Source organism: Balaenoptera musculus, chromosome 1 (genome assembly GCF_009873245.2).
Source record: "Balaenoptera musculus isolate JJ_BM4_2016_0621 chromosome 1, mBalMus1.pri.v3, whole genome shotgun sequence".
Taxonomy (NCBI): Eukaryota; Metazoa; Chordata; class Mammalia; order Artiodactyla; family Balaenopteridae; genus Balaenoptera; species Balaenoptera musculus.
This window is the reverse complement of record NC_045785.1, coordinates 158,515,666-158,528,849: the sequence shown is the minus strand read 5'-3', so window position 1 is coordinate 158,528,849 and position 13,184 is coordinate 158,515,666. Positions and strand designations below refer to the sequence as shown.

General features: G+C 45.5%; 1 protein-coding gene across 1 annotated transcript in view; it reads right to left on the bottom strand.

Annotated features, from left to right (window-relative positions):
• The window catches only part of KIF26B (kinesin family member 26B), a 482,699-nt gene extending 481,160 nt beyond the window's left edge, over window positions 1-1,539 (bottom strand). Inside the window, exon 1 of the mRNA XM_036823698.1 lies at window positions 573-1,539. Coding sequence (XP_036679593.1) covers window positions 573-635 — 63 coding nt within the window. The 5' untranslated portion in view covers window positions 636-1,539. The remainder of the gene's footprint in view (window positions 1-572) is intronic.
• Between the last annotated feature and the right edge of the window lie 11,645 nt (window positions 1,540-13,184).

The following is a 13,184-nucleotide window of genomic DNA, read 5'->3' as shown; positions in this document are numbered from 1 at the left end:
GCCGGCGGACTCCTCCGGTTTGGAGGAGAGGGACTCACTCGCTCAGGGAATTTCGATGGCTTCTTTAGAGGAACCCACGGATTCAGCTCCCCGCGCTTTTGAACCCGGTACCCATCCCAGCAGGACCTCACTTTTAAGATCCTGGATGACGGGGGGCGGGGGGGGGGTCTATGACTTTCGGATTTTTATTCATTCAGGGCAAGGCCCTCCGGATCCTGAAGGTAAATGAAAGGTTCTCCCGGCTCCAGGAAAACGGTCCCTTAAGAACAGCAGAGAAATCGTAGGAAACCCTCCCATTCGGCTTAACTCTGCTTGGAAGTGCAGGAATGCTGCAAAAGTTAGGGATGCGGGGAAGGGAAGGAACGAGAGGGCTGCAGAAATTCCGAGGGCAAGGCGAGTGCGCTGGCGTCGTTGCTGGCGGACCCGCCTCCGCGCGCGCACGCCGGGCTGGCCCAGCCGAGGCGCCTCAGCAGCGGGAGGAGAGCTCGGGGCCACCCTGCCCTGGCTGCACGTTACCCGGAAAGGGGAACCCTGGCCGGGAAGAGTCCGGTAACGCGTCTCCGCCAACTTACCCCGTATTTCTTGCCCCTGGTGGAGACTGCAAGCCTCTCTTTATTCCCAGCTACCGAATTCATGGTGGCTTTTCCAGAAGAGAGTGTCTAAATGTTCCACCAACGCTACATCCAAAAGGTCTTCCAACCCAGAAGGGTATCCAGTTGTAGGGGGCTGTCTCTTGGCCCTCAAGTCAAGGTTTCTTACTGAAGGGGGCGGGGGGATAAAAGCAGATGGACCCCAGAAGTAACAGCACTAATTTGCAGAAAGGTTGGAATGCCTGGTTTATTCTTCTCTTCAAATAATGCTTTTCCTCCTCTTCTGCCTTCTCCAGCCACCCGTTCTCTTTTCACGGTCACATCCAGATAATTGGCCTTCTCCTCAGCCTAGGAGTCCGTTTTCCTCCACGAGGAAAAGACGAGTACAATCGGGGCACACGGCAGCTGCAGACAAGGTGGGCGAGCCCCCCGCCTCGCCTCCGCCGGCGAGCCGGCTCTGGGAACTTGTCTCCTTCGCGGAGCTTGGTAACTGAGTTCAAAGAAATTCTCCCAAAATATAAAGATCCAGATCGGGGAGGAGCCTCGGCGTGTTGGGGAGCCAATATGCGCCGGCCCGCTTTGCCTGACAGTTGCGCGAGAGCAGAGAGGGGCGGCGGCGTGGCCCGGCCGGCGGGGTGCCCCGGCCGGCGTCTGCGGTCAGGGCGCGCGTGTGCGCCGGGGCGCAGCGCGGAGCCTCGCGAACAGCGGACCGGCCGGAGAGCCCGCCGCCTGGCTGCATCCGCCGCGCCTGCCGGGATCCATTTTATGTTGCGGCGCTCCTGCCTGACATTGCGAGGCCCAGAGCCGGGGGAGGGGGTCGTAAATCTCGCCTGTTGCGGGGAAGTTGCTGGTGAGTGGCCCGGATCCAGGGCTCTAATGAAACAGCACTGCGCGAGCCTGGAGCTGGGGGCAGCGCCGCGCGAGCGCGACCGGACAGAAATGCGCCCGAGCCTCCCCGCCCCCAAGTTCTTTCTCTTCCTGGCAAGGCTTGCAGTTCTGCCTTTGAAACGCCGTGTAAGAGGGATTGAGTCACAAACAAGTCCACAAATATGCCGGGTCCTCCCCCCGGCCTTTGTTCTCCTAGACCTGCCCTGCAAACCTTTTCTGGAATTGCCCTACCAAGCCCGGCCGGCCTGGGGGCCAACCTCCCAAGCGCAGCGGGAGAACAGGTCCTTCGCCCCCGCCCGCCCGCGACCCAGTGTGCGCTGTGTCTAGCCGCCCAGGGCTGGGACGCGCGAGCCCGGGGAGCAAAGGGCCGCCGCCAGGCAGGGAAACTGAGGGACTCGCCGCGCGGCACACGCTCGGCACAGACGGCGCGGGCCTGGAAGGGGGTGTGTGCAAGCTGGCCTTGGCCTCGCCTCGGCCGGGGGTCCCCTCGGCACCCCCCTTCCTGCTCTTCCAGCGCGCAGGGCCCGCCGTGTCCCGGGAGTCCCCGGTCATCGCCCTCTCCAGTCCCCCTCCGGCCCCCGGCGCAGAGCCTGGAGCGCAGGAAGCCGGCATTTGCCGGGCTCCACACGTAGCTGCTCCAGGGTGTCATTTTTCATCTCCCGGGAGGACGTTTCTTCTGGTGAGCCCGCAGGTCTGTCTGTTTTGTTGTGACCTTTAATTAACACCCCGCGAGACGCCTCTTGAAAGGACCGGCCCCGTGCGGGGATCACGTGAGGTGTAATGGCATCTCCGCGCCCGGGAGGGACCGGGCCTGGGGGCATACGAGGGCGCAAAGGACGCCTGGGGCTTTCCAGCCTCTAGCTTCCCTCTGAGATATGGAGGGGGCAGGAAGACAATATCCTGGGGTGCTGGAGCCCTGTGGCAACGCCGCCCCACACCTGCTTTCCTCAGGGAAAATTCCTTCCGCGCATCCCTCGCACTGCCCTCCACCCACCCCTTCCCGCCGCAGCCCTTGCGTGGGAATGTTTCACAGGCACTAAAGCGAGGTAAGAAGGTCAAAATGTAGATGTCGAAAACAGTGTGGAAGTTTCCATTACGTTCCTACTTCCCACTTAAAAGTGATCATATCAAGAGAAGACCTTAGGGGGCAGGTACACCCCCGGGCAACACCAGCCAGCTTCCATCCGCATCTGAATTCCGCGGAGATGCTGCGAAAATAGCATAGCCATTAGCTACGCACTGCTCATCTGCCGAAAATCAGCGTGTGGCCAGGTGAAATGCAGGAGCCAGTGAGCCGCGGGTGGGGAAGGAGAGGTGTCGACAAAGAGTATTGGGGAGCTGGGAGATTCACCTTGGAGACAGAGGAGACCCGAGTTGGTCTGATTTGCATCCCAAAGTAGCTGGGGCTCCAAAGAGTGTTTGGTGAGTTCGGAGCGCCCTCTGTCGATCAAAGTTTACAACCAGAAGCCCCGCAAGAGAGTTTGATTTGATGCTTTAAAAAATGGATGTGAAATTTACATACCGTGAAACGCACAATTGTTAAGTGTACAATTCTATGAATTTTGATAACTGTACACTCCCAGGTAAGCCACCACCTCAATCAAGTTATATATTTCCATCACTCCAGAAAGTTCTTACCTTCCTCTTCCCAGGTGATCCCCATCCCTCGTACACAGACACAGCTCTGATTTCTATCACCATAAATTAGTTTCACCTGATCTTGAACTTTTTATCGATAAAGTCCATGCAGTGTGTATTCTTTCGTGTTTGGCGTTTGTTGCTTAACGTGAGGTTTTCGAGCTTCATGTTGTTGCTAATATCGATCTGTTTTCTGTGTGTACTCTGTTTTTCATTCCTGTCTCTTCTGCCTTCTTTTTGTTAATTGATTTTTTTTAGTATTCCGCTTTCATCCCTCTATTGGCCTTTTAGCTGTAAGGATTATAATATGCATCTTTAACTTGGGCTACTTAGAGTTAACTTTGTGCCACTTCACCTAAAATGTAAGAAACTTGCAACAGTATAATTCCATTTTACCTCCCTCCTTTGTGCTACTATTTGATGTATTTTATATCTACATACATTGTAAAACCCATAATACAATCTTCTCAATTTTACTTTAAACAATTTGTTGTCTTTTAGTGAAACTAGAACATTTTAAATATGTGGTTTTTTATATTTACCCAATTTTATCATTTGGGGAACTCCATTTTTTTCCTATAGAGCCAACTTTCCAGCTGGGTCATTTCCCTTCAAACTGAAGAACTTCCTTTAGCATTTCTTATACTGAGGGTCTCTGGGCAACAAATTTTCTCAGCTTCTGCTTATCTGAAAATGTCTTTGTTTCACTTTTGAGCCTGAAGAATAGTTTAACTGGATGCAGAGTTTTTGGTTGACAGTTATTTTTCTTTCCACCCTTTAAAGATGTCATTCATTGCCTTCAGATTAGAGAAGGCATTGCCTTCCTTGCTTCTGATTAGAGGCCAGCATTAATTCTTACGGGAATTCCCCTATGTGTAATGTGTCCTTTTTCTCTGGATGCTTTGAAGATTTTCTCTTTACCACTGGTTTTCAGCAGTTTGGCTATGATGTGGTTCTCTCTCTATTTATCCTGCTTAGGGTTTGCTGAATTTCTAGGACCTATAACTTGACCTGTAAGTTTTTCACCAAGTTTGGGGAAATTACAGCCATTATTTATGGAATTTTTCTGTCCCATTCTCTCTTTTCTTTCCTTCTGTGACTCCAATTACATGTATATTATGACACTATTTGAATTGTCCCACCAGTTACTGAGGCTCTGTTAATTATTTCGATCTTTACCCCTTTATTCTTCAGACTGGATACTTTCTATTGACCCTTTATTAAGTTCACTGACCCTTACTTCTGCTATCTCCAATCTCTGTCAAGCCTATCCAATGAATTCTTCATTTCAGATACTGTACTTTTCAATATATACGTACATAGTTTCCCTTTCTCTGCTTCTTTTTCCTTTAAATCTGTGAACATAGTTATAATGACAGCTTTAAATTTCTTGCCTGCTAATTCCAACATCTGGCTCATTTGGGGGTCCCTTTCTATTAAGTGATTTTTCTCTTGACTCTGAATCACATCTTTCTGTTTCTTTTCATATCCACTAAATTTTAACTGTATGCTGAATATTGTGGATATTACATCATAGAGATGTTAGATTCTATTATCTTCCTTTGAAAAGTACTGATTTTGTTCTAGTAGACAGTTAAGTTAGTGGTGGGTCACCTTAAACTTGTAGAGGCTTGGCTTTATACTTTGTTAGAGCAGTTAGTTCTGTTTAGTTTTCGCCCTTAGTCCTGGGACTTGTTCTTTACCCCTAAAGTATGGCCCTTCTGGGGTTTTGGTGGAAAGTCTAAAGTGCTTACCAGGCCCCTCTAACTAAGGACTTAAACTCCAAGCTCTGCTCCCCTGCAGTGATAGCAGCTGAAGTCTCTGCTCAACTCTTTCAGCTTCTAGATGCTCTTTCCCCTGGACTTCTTGTAGCTCTTCCACGTAGGCAAAATTCAAAAATATCAGCCAAGGATTTGAGAGAAATGAAATGTGGATTTTAGAGCTGCCTCACTTTGACTCTCTCCTTTCTGGGATTTTTCTCCTTCCTTTCCAGCTACAGCCCTGAACTCCACCATGTAATGCCTCTAACCAATAAGACTGGCTTTCACCTTGAGTTATAGCCACTGTGCCCAGCAGACTGGAAAAACCCATGTAACCCTTCTTTCAAGGATTGAATCCTTGAATCCCCTCCAGTCTCTGCCTGCTTTTGGCCACTCTCCAGTGCCTTTAAATAGGTTTTTGTTGTTGTTGTTTTCCAGCTTGTAATTGTTTTCTTTTGGAAATTCAATTGTATATAAAGCACTCCCTAATTTTAGCTTAATGGTGGCTTTTTCAAGTTGACCTTAGGTTTTCAGAATTCTTGTAGTTTTTATTTTGTGAGTTAGCAGCCTAAAGAGTTAGTCTTTAAAGAAACTAGCTATAATTTTATTTTCTATCTAACTGAAGTTTTTTAATGATGCAACCCAAGCCCTCACTGATAGATAGATAGAAATCTCTAGATCTATGTAGGCATGCGTCAGTTCAGTTCCAGACCACCGCAATAAAGCAAATATTGCAATAAAGTGAGTCACACGAATGTTTTGGTTTCTTAGTACATATAAAAGTTACCTTTACACTATACTGTGGACTATTAAGTGTGCAATAGCATGTTTAAAAAATGTACATACCTTAATTTATAAAAATACTGCTAAAAATGTATCATCTGACAATGCAGGGTTACAAACCTTCAACTTGTAAAAAACAAAAAACAAACAAAAAAAAAACATTATATGTGAAGCACAGTAAAATTAGGTGTGCTTGTATATTTGAGAGTGTTAGTGGAATTACTTCAAGATTTAGGTTAAAAAAAAACCCACTCATTTTATGAATGAAAAAATTACATACTGGATTCCAAAAACCCAGAGCTTCTATTAACACAAATTTATTTACTCCATTGATACCCCTGGGTGAAAAACAGTATCTCCCTGCTATAAGTACAAGGTTCAAAAAAAAAAAAGTTAAGGTCCATTACCTGGCTAAGAATGAAATTCTTATTCCATATTCCTTGTTGCTTACTTATTAAACAGATGTAACTTCTTTGGCAGTGTTTCGTGGGACTTTTATATTTTCAGAAAATGCAATTTAGCTTTCTCATTATTTATACCTCAGGGGGGGTGAGTAGCTAATAAATTTTATAGCTAAAATACATTATGTCACCATGTTTTTGAAAGCCTAAAAGTATAAATCAGAAATAAAAAACCAAAATCAGGCTGGCAACTTCTAATTGCTAAGCAGAGGGCAGACTATGATAGATTTCTCTCCTCTTTAGTATTTTTCTTTTGAATAATTTCCATGTTGGTTCAGGCACCAACATGCCAACGGAGCCAGTGGAGTGCATGTGCCAGAGGCGCCTGCATTTCTCCTTGAAAGAGAATCAAAGCAGCTTACACCGTCCATGTGGTATCTTGATGAATATGCAAACAATATTTGCATATGATCTACTGGTGTTCTGGGGAACCATATGACCACGTGTGGGCTGCCAAAGAGTCATCAGCAAGCTGATAACTTTAATTTGTGTACTTGGCCACTGCAAGAGAAGGGTTGTTATCCTGCGAGCTAAGGAAGGCTTTCCACTCTTGGATGATCATTTCAATCATTAATCATTTTATGCTCATGAATTCCTTTCATGCTAAATTCCAAGTTTGATTCCTGTCCAAAGTTCAGACAGTTCAGAAAATAAAGGTATAGAAAGAGAAAGGGTGTGAACCAAATTTGTGTGGCTAGAGGTTTTTTTTTTGGTTTGGTTTGTGTGGGGGCGGGGGGAGAAAAGACCAATTATTAAAAACAGAGAGGAAGATCAGACAATGAGTGCTTGCCCACTGACACTGGGCACCAGATGTGATGACCATGGACTGTGCTGCCACTTATCACAAGAAGTAGCCTGCTTTGGAAAGAGATCACAGCATCCTATGCATCACTGTTTATAACAGTGAAGGAAGAGAAACAACTTACGTGTGTATCAGTAGGGGATAGGTTTAATAACTTACAGTCGTCAGACCATGGAATACCATGCAGCCATTTAAAATGTTTTCATAAAAGAATAATTTTTTGGAAAAAATGGAAAGATGTTGATGATATCATAGTGCTAAGTATTTTAAAAAGTTAAGTATGTACAGTATAATGATAATTCAGTGAAACCAAAAGAAAATTATATATGCAACAGAAAAAAAGAGACTAGAATCTAGCATCAAAATATTAAGAGTATAACAGCTCTTTCTGGGAGTTTCCAATTCTATGTTTTCTGAGAGAAGTTTAACATCATCATTATTATTATTATTATAAGAAAAGTTACTAAAATAAAAAAAGGAAATTAAAGCAAGTTTCAATTTTTAGAAAAGTAATCACAAGGAGCTAGAGGGTAAAGGATGTGGGTGCCCCATGAACATCCGTGGCCATAACTGTTCAGACACACACACACACACACACACACACACACACACGTACCTGCATCCCTAGTCAAAGCCAGGATACAAAAACAAACAACAACAACAAAAAAACCACCATAGATGGAGAGAGAGATGGGTAGAGAATATTGATGACTAAAAATAAATATTTTGGGACTTCCCTGGTGGCACAGTGGTTAAGAATCCGCCTACCAATGCAGGGGACACGGGTTCAAGCCCTGGTCCGGGAGGATCCCACATGCCGTGGAGCAACTAAGCCTGTGCGCCACAACTACTAAGCCTGTGCTGTAGAGCTCGTGAGCCACAGCTACTGAAGCCTGCATGCCTAGAGTCCATGCTCTGCAACAAGAGAAGCCACCGCGATGAGAAGCTCGCGCACCGCAACGAAGAGTAGCCCCCGCTCACCGCAACTAGAGAAAAGCCCGCACGCAGCAACGAAGACCCAATGCAGCCAAAAATAAATAAATTAATTAATTTAAAAAAATAAAAAATATTTTACAACAAAATAAGACTTCAGAGCACTTTACCAAAAAAAAGAAAAAAATAATCATACAACATTTATCTTTTACAACTTTCTAAATTTGGAGTTAGGAATATAAGAGGGGGACCCCAGAGCCCTTTAGAGGTGAGGTGACTTGCCCAAGACAGAGATCCATCTGGCGGAGCACCAGGAAGGAAACACAGGCCCTTCTTTGGTCCCCAACCGGGAGCCACACACAGTCGCAGGATCAGAGGTGCAGCACATGTTGGTGACAGGTGAGACTTTAAAAGGCTGTGAAGGGACTTCCCTGGTGGTGCAGTGGTTAAGAATCCACCTGCCAATGCAAGGGACACAGGCTTGATCCCTGGTCCGGGAAGATCCCACATGCCGTGGAGCAACTAAGCCCGTGCGCCACAACTACTGAGACTGTGCTCTAGAGCCCGCGTGCCACAACTACTGAGCCCATGTGCCACAACTACTGAAGCCCGCATGCCTAGAGCCCATGCTTTGCAATGAGAAGCCACCGCAATGAGAGGCTCGTGCACCACAACAAAGAGTAGCCCCCGCTCGCTGCAACTAGAGAAAGCCCATGTGCAGCAATGAAGACCCAATGCAGCCAAAAATAAATAAATAAAAGGCTATGAAGTCCAGGACATAAAGTAAAACAGAACCACTGCCTATCTATTTGATGACTGTTCCAATGAACTTGTAACAGAGCTGGAGCAGAATATCATTATGTGTTGGGTGCTGGGAAACATTTTTATTTAAAAGTTCTGAAACAGCACTCAGTTTAGAGGCAGGCCAGGTAAGCAGGTCAGCAGGACAAAGGAAACAAGGAGTCAGGGTAGTCAGAGAAAGGTGGGAGAGTCCCCCAGGAGGAGTCAGTGAGGGGACCCTTGGGAAGGTGACTTGACTAGGCCTTGCAGGGTGGGTCAGAGATTAAGGAGGGTGGGAAAGACATCAGACACGAGACAAAACACCCAGAAGGAAAGGGCAGAGAGGTCACAAGTGAGCTATTTTTCCAGAACTCAGAGTGCCTGTGGGAGTATGGAGAGAGGCAACCACATCGTGTAATAGTTTGAATGTCAAGTTTAGGAGTTTGAACTTCAGGCAATGGAGAACACTGGGGTTTCGAGTAAGTGAGGAACAGTGCCTAGGCCACACATAACATTAATCTGGTAGCACTTTGTAAAAAAAAGTACATGGAAGCAGGCATACCACTTAGGAGGTAAAAGGTGATGGGAGGTGTTAGAATTCAATGATTAGGAAACAACCAACCTAAAGACAAAAGATATGGACAGTGTTTCATCAAAGCTATATAAATGTGGCTAATAAGCCACATGAAACAATGCTTAACATCCTTAGTCATTATGGAAATGAAAATTAAAAACCACAATGAGATACCACTTCATACTCACTGGAATGAGTATAATCACAAAGGCAGACAATAACAACTCTTGCTGAGGATATGGAGGAATGGGAACCCTCATACAATTGCTGGTGGGATGTAAAATGATGTGGCCACTTTGGAAAAGAGTTTGGCAGTTTCTCAAAAAGTTAAGTATAAAATTACTGTATTACCCACCAATTCTGCTCCTAAGTATCTACCCAAGAGAAATAAAAACATACACCCACACAAAGACTTGCATACAGAAGTTCATAGTGGAATTATTCGTAATAGCCAAAATGTAGAGACAACCTAAACGTCCGTCAATTGGTGAAGGGATAGACGAAACGTAGTATATCCATACAATGGAATATTATTTAGCGATAAAAGGGAAGGAAGTGTTGATACAGGCTACAACGTGGACGGACCTCAAAAGCATTAGGCTAAGTGAAAGAAGCCAGACATGAGAAATCATATATCTTATGATTCCATTCATATGAAATTTTCAGAAAAGCCAAATCTATAGAGACACAAAGCAGATTAGTGGTTGCCTGGGGCTGGGGTTAGGAACAGGGATTAACTGTGGGCATGAGGGATCTTACTGGAGTGATGAAAATGTTCTGAAACTGATTTGTGGTGATGGCTGCACTACTCGGTAAATTTATCAAAAAAAAGTGCACTTGTGTAAGGTGAATTTTATTATATAAATTCATATAAATATAATATATTATATAAATATAAAATATATCTCACTAAAGCTGTTTTTAAAAAGTGATGGGAGGGACTTCCTTGGTGGTCCAGTGGTTAAGAATCCGCCCTCCAATGCAGAGAACGCGGTTTGATCCCTGGTTGGGGAACTAAGATCCCACATGCCACGGGGCTACCGTGTGCTCTAGAGCCCACAACTAAGACCTGATGCAGGCAAATAAATAAATATTAAGCATTAACTGTTAAAAAAAAAAGTGATGGGAGAGGTAAAATGGGATGTAAATGAGGGATTAGTTTCAGGGCTATCAGCACTCAATCAGCTAAGCTTAGAAACCAAACGAATGGAAGGAGGAAACTTGAGGAGTCAAGGGTGATTTTCAGGCATGTGAGCTGAAATAGCATTTTCGACAACAAGGAAAATGGGAGGAATATGATGTGTTTGATTTAGAAAAGATATAGCCACAATAATCCAATTGCATTTTCCCTCTGAAGCAAAATTCCCAGAGGGAGGGTTGACCTGTGTGCCCACTTCAGGAATTCCGGCAGCTCCAGCTGGAATCCCATAGGGTCTCTCTTCACATTGACCAGCACTGGGAAGAACATCAAGAGACCCTGGCTGACCACTGGTGGGAATAGAAGGGCCATGAAAAAAACTGAGAATATGTGCTTAAGAAAAACAGTTGTGATATTAGGGTCTCTGTAAGGAACTGCCAGATGAGGGTCACTGTGGCTGGGAGGAGGGAGTGAGCGAGCGTCGGCAGGGGCAGGAGTGGCTGGGAGCAGGTGCTGGGAACGAGCTCCACAGTCAGCCGCAGGAGGTGATGGGCAGAGAGGCACACGCAGCCCAGGGGAGGACTTCACAGCCCACGTGGAGGACAGGTGGCCACACGAGGCTCCTGCTTGAGGGAGAGAGGCACTTGCAGGAGATGTGGGATTCCACAAGTTCCTCCAATGAGAGCTTAGAATCAAGACCAATTTTTCTAACCAGTGCTGTTGTCGCCCACACCCTAGATGGTCATCTCCCAGCTATGTGTTGCCTGAGCCCTGGGCACCAGCCTGAGGAGCCTCTGGTCCTCTGAACTGCTGAAGCCTCCACTTTCACTGCAACCACGCCCTCTGTTGCCCCCCACCCCCCTTGATCTCACCAGGTGATCTCACCTTCTACGAGATCTGCCATCACACATCTGCATCACCAAAGACACCCTCTCCGTCCTATACCTGCTAGAAAATCAGTAGTTCTGATCTACTTGCATTTGCCCCATTCAACTCATGAGTTGGAAATGCAGTGTGATGGATGGATGGATGGATAGATGGATGAATGGATAGATGGATGGATGGAGACATGACCTTGAAAAAAAAAGAGTGATCAGGTGAGAGTAACTGGACAACAGATGCTCCTTGGTGGGGAAGCAGTGGCAGCCCACACTGTTTCTTATAAAAAGGTTGTGATTGAGATCAAGCTGTGATCCTTCCTGCTACTTTCCTAATATAAAAAAAAACCCACAGGATTTAAATGTAAAGCCTCACTTAAAAGCAAAACACAGATAAGTGTCAGAGAATTCAGGAACTATGGTTTCCACAGCAACGTTCACGTGGCCATCCAACTACTATTAAATAAACGAAATTAAGCATCTCTATTGCCCTTGACATTCAGCCATATGCTAAGCAATCCCTTTATTGGTTTCTAATTCCTTGCAGCCACCTGTGCAAGAGGCCGCCTTCTCAGTCCCACATTAAGGATGAGGAAACCAAGTCCCAGGAGAATAATAATAATGTGCCCAGAGAAACCGTGGCCGTCTGGCTAACTGGCTAATCTGACTGTCCACGGAACAGCAGGCAGCAGGGTGAAAGGTCAGTCCCAGGGCTGCCTGGAGTACACGAGGGAGACCAGTCATCAGTTCATGCCTCCTGCACGCTGGGTCCTGCTAGTGTGCTTTTTCAGGCCCCTGACAATAAGGACAGAGCCACAGGCAACTAAAGGAGCAATAAGAAAAACCAGAGGCCTCAGTGTTCCTAGTGGAGGGGATACGAAGAAATACTGTGTAGCCTCGGTTCAATGGGTCTCTCATATGGCCAACTTCACTACCTGTCCAGAACTCTGAACATATACTAAAGAAAGAAAAATATTCCTCCAGTGGTTCAGAAGAATGAGGGGCAATAAACACCTAGGTCTTACAGAACAGAAGCCAAGCCTAGCACACAAGATTGCCTTTGGAGAGTTCCACTTGTTTGACAGATGAAGAGACCCCACAAGAGGTGACAGGTATTTACCTTGATAAAGCTTTTACTGAAGCAAATCCTAGCAAATCTCATCTCTCAGACGCACCCTGGTGCATGGATTGAAAGTACAACCCAGGGTTCTGAGCTGCAAAATGTGACGTGTGGCCCACAGTCCTAAGGCAGGGAGGCCTGAGGCCTTAGTTGTCATCTTAATGAGTGATCTTTAAGGAGGAGTAAACGAGGACTAGGGAAATACAGAGCTGTGCTAAATTGAGAGGTGTTGCCAACAGTCCTGAAAAAAGTGAAATAACGTGTGAAAATGCAGAATCTCAAAAGTGTGAGAAAATAAAAAGCACAAAGGCAAGCCCAAAACGGCAAACTTCCTCCATCAAGGAGATAGATTTTGAATCCAGATTCTGAATGGTAGACAATTAGAAAGAAGTTTTCCCTAAAAAACAAGCAAGAGATAATAGGCTCAGAATTAATATAAACTTTTGCTATATTAAAGCAGACCCACCTCCTGCAGGAAGCTTCTCCCAATTAGTCCAACTTACATTCTCTACAGCCTCTCTGAGACTGTAGTCTTATCCTCCCAATACCCCTAATTACTAAGCGTTAAGCAGATAGCTCTATAACAATATAAGTACACATGAGCTATCCATGTATCTGTTTTCAGTTGCCATCTTTTCTCTGTTAAATGGATTACTCCTAAAGAGTTCTAAAGCCACAGTGCAGTGCTAAGGTGCAACATGATTGTTAACTACAGAGCTCCAACTCAAGATGTGGGGCATCCATTTAATATTTCAAAATTGTGTGCACAACGCCTGTTAGATGATGAGCTTCTTAAGACCAGTGGACACATCCTTAATCTCTATGTCCCTAACACTCAG